Here is a 3206-nt window from a genome sequence, read left to right on the forward strand (position 1 = left end):
CATTTGATTTGTGTTTTCAGTGTATTTTCACTGAAAACGCCCAAAATAACAAAATGTTGTTTTGGGTTTCCTTAACAAAATTTTTAGTTATTTTTGAAAACGCGTTTTGAAAAAGAACAAAGAGAACGCATTTTCTATGTTTTCAAAAATTGAAAACAGAAAATGACCTGAAAACGGGAAAGAGAACGGCCCTTAAGTTTTTAATACATTTACTTTTCATTTGTTAAATTGATTTAAGTGTCAAAAATTATATTGGGAGAACTAACTTTGTCTTTTCTTACAAGTACTCATATCAAAGCAAATATGTAGTAATCGGTTTGTAATTTCATCATCAGTTTAAATTTTAAATTTATTATTATAATATTTTATATAAAAAATAAGAGACATTTTTAGAAATACAAAAGTTGAAAGGGTATGTTTTGAAGATTAAAAATTTTTCAATATACTATAAACGAATTTCACATTTCAAATTCATAACGTTAAATTTTGACATCTCAAACTTATATGGGCTGTTAATATGTTTTTGAGTTTGTGAGAGGGTTTAGGGTAAATTCCTCTAGAAGAGGCAGAAGAAGAAGAAGCGCTTCTTGTTGGCAACTATGGAAGCGGAGAGCTCCATGACGAGGCGGAAGGATTCCAACTCCAAGCTTCCGTCTTCATCCTCCAAACGCCTACTCTTCGACAACCGCTACGGCTGGATGTAATCTCTCTCTCTCTCTCTCTCTCTCTCTCTCTCTCTCCACACACACAAAAACACACATCACACACATACATAGACCGACCAAATTACCAGTAACTTTTGTAAATTATGCAGTATTGATGAATGGAAAGAGCCACGTGAAGAAGCCCTGACTGGAGGCAGAGGAATGTATGTTTTTTATTCTTGTTTCCCCTAAAATTCCTCTCTTTGGTTGCTGAGAAAAGCTTGACATCTTGTCTATGGTGAATCTTCATACTTCTTGTGGTTTTCCTTTAAAAGATAAGACGAAACATGTGCAAGGTTAGAACTTGGGAATTGCTTAGATAAATGGGCAAACCTATCTCCCTGGAGTAGGGGCAAAAAAACGAAGTTTCTTCCTATTTTCCCTTATCCTTAAAAGCTTCGTTTCGATCATATATTCGGAAGATAACAAGTAAGAAACATTAGATGTTGAACTAAACAAGAATTTCTTGAGCTTTGTAGGCGCAGTTGATTAACGAAGTCTTCTTGCTATTTTGTGGGTTGGTGTGCTAAATTTTCTTGATTGTCCAAACAGAAAATATGGTCAAGATCTTTTAATTAAATATATCCAATTTTCTTTGATTTGGAACAGGTTCTGCATTGTGCCTGTAGCAAGTGCTTTGTTACACACGGCTTCTCAATCGGTATGATGAATTTTCTATGAAGTTGTAGCTGCTGCATATTTGTTAAGGTTTTGTTTGGAACAAGGATCTTAGAACAAAAAGGATGTATAACTTATGTAAATGTTTTATATAAAGTATTTCTTTCCTTTCATTTTCTTTTCCTCCACAAATACTAGTTCCCAAAGTAGCATAATATATATTTTGTTCATGTCTGATTGTCATTATCTTTTTTAGTTCTCGCTGTTCTAAATGTAACTGCAATTCACGTACTGTTGTTGCTTAGAAGAGATTAACTTGACAGTGAAGTGCGAACAGGTTTCTGCAATTTTTCTTACAAAATACCAATTTTCAGTTTGGACAAAAGTGAATCTTATCATTGGCGCACTAAACAGTAGATTGTGATGTGAGTTATAAGGGACTTACAGATAATATGACTACAGATACAAACGATTGGCGAGCTAGAATTTATGTGGTTGACAACACCTCGTGGGATTAAGACTTGATATGTTGTTATCGTACCAAACACTAGGTTGTGAAATTAATGTTGTAGAATAAATTTCAGGAAACCAACGCAGATTAACTTGCTTAAATTCCATGTTGAATTGATTAATTTTCAAGATTTTTTTTATGACAAATATGAGATGGATGAAATCATCTCGAGTATGGATCTGTTTTCTTATGACTTTTTGCATCAAGCTTTTTGGCCTGGTAATTATGCTTGTTCTCTTATTATTCACATTTAAAATTGTATGTCTCAATAAAAGCATGATTTTATCTTTTTTTATTTCGCAATTATACTAACCCTAGAAGAAGCTAGACTCAAATTTCTTGGCCATCTAATCATTTTTTCATCATTATGCAGCCATGGCCTCAATGCATTTATAGCCAAGGAGTCCTTTCTCTTTTGCAGTTTTTTCCCCTCCTTTTCCACATGTATCCTGCATTGATAGTAAATAACTTTAATCATCTTATGTTTCCCATTGAACCACACTTAATTAGTGCTATTAATAATGCATTCGGTCTTATAATTTTCAAACACCCCTTCAAAAGCAAAAAAGAAAGAGGAAAGAAAAATTGTGTTGTAAGTATGTCATGTACAATAGCTGGAACATGGTAAATCTCACACAAGTATAAAAGTAGTTCGAACTTTGGACGTGGTTTATTGCAATTCTTTTTTTCAGCGATTTTTCACTGCAAACAAAATTCTAGCTCATTATATTTCTTTTTCATGTTTCTGTCCAGATCAACCTCATAGGAAGCTCCACAGTTAAAGTCCTCCAAAGACCAGACTTGCTCTCACCTCAAATGCTGCAAGCTAATTTGAATGACCAACTGAAGAAATTTATTTCTTCCATACAAAAAGCAGACTTGCATTTGCTTGCCCTAAAATCATGTCAGCCAACCTCTTTCCCATCTGATATAGGTACAGAAAGCAATGGATTGAAAACTAGCTAGAAGTACCTCAGTCTTGTTTGTTAATTTCACATGAATATTTGCACTTTTCTGAAGTGCATACTAGGTAGAGTTTCTTATTCATGCAAACTAGTAGCATAAATTCAGCTGTAACCTAGTCATGGTTGATGATTATTAGAATCCGGGAATTAAATTTTGAGATTTTATACATTTTCTTGGGTGATTTTTTTTGTCTATTTATTTTCCTTTGTTTTCTCATATTCTGTAGCCCTTAAGCAAAACAAACTGTCTCGTGGTTGTAATATGCTGTTGTTGCCCTGTTGGTCTCTAATTAGCAGTAATAACCAGCATTAGATATGGACCAAACCCTGCCAGTCCCCACCTTTTATCTCCGAAGTTCTGCCAGGGCCTTAGCCAGAACTTGAGTTACTTTGAAGTAGGAATTAAAC

The 3206-nt window shown here is 34.0% G+C and overlaps 1 protein-coding gene across 1 annotated transcript; it reads left to right on the forward strand.

The window, feature by feature from the left end:
- The first annotated feature begins 527 nt into the window (after positions 1-527).
- On the forward strand, positions 528-2995 carry LOC127806494 (uncharacterized). Its single transcript, XM_052343834.1, has 4 exons — positions 528-700; positions 815-868; positions 1314-1365; positions 2587-2995. The coding sequence occupies exons 1-4, from the start codon at positions 600-602 to the stop codon at positions 2797-2799; spliced, it is 420 nt and encodes a 139-aa protein (XP_052199794.1). The 5' UTR covers positions 528-599; the 3' UTR covers positions 2800-2995.
- The last annotated feature ends 211 nt before the right edge of the window (positions 2996-3206 follow it).

Source organism: Diospyros lotus, chromosome 7 (genome assembly GCF_014633365.1).
Source record: "Diospyros lotus cultivar Yz01 chromosome 7, ASM1463336v1, whole genome shotgun sequence".
Classification (NCBI taxonomy): domain Eukaryota; kingdom Viridiplantae; phylum Streptophyta; class Magnoliopsida; order Ericales; family Ebenaceae; genus Diospyros; species Diospyros lotus.

Excerpts from the sequence above, each read along its gene's own strand:
- LOC127806494 (XM_052343834.1), top strand. The coding sequence starts at position 600 with ATGGAAGCGGAGAGCTCCATGACGAGGCGGAAGGATTCCAACTCCAAG. Across the intron at positions 701-814 it reads GACAACCGCTACGGCTGGAT|TATTGATGAATGGAAAGAGC; the intron begins GTAATCTCTCTC and ends TAAATTATGCAG. Across the intron at positions 869-1,313 it reads CTGACTGGAGGCAGAGGAAT|GTTCTGCATTGTGCCTGTAG; the intron begins GTATGTTTTTTA and ends GATTTGGAACAG.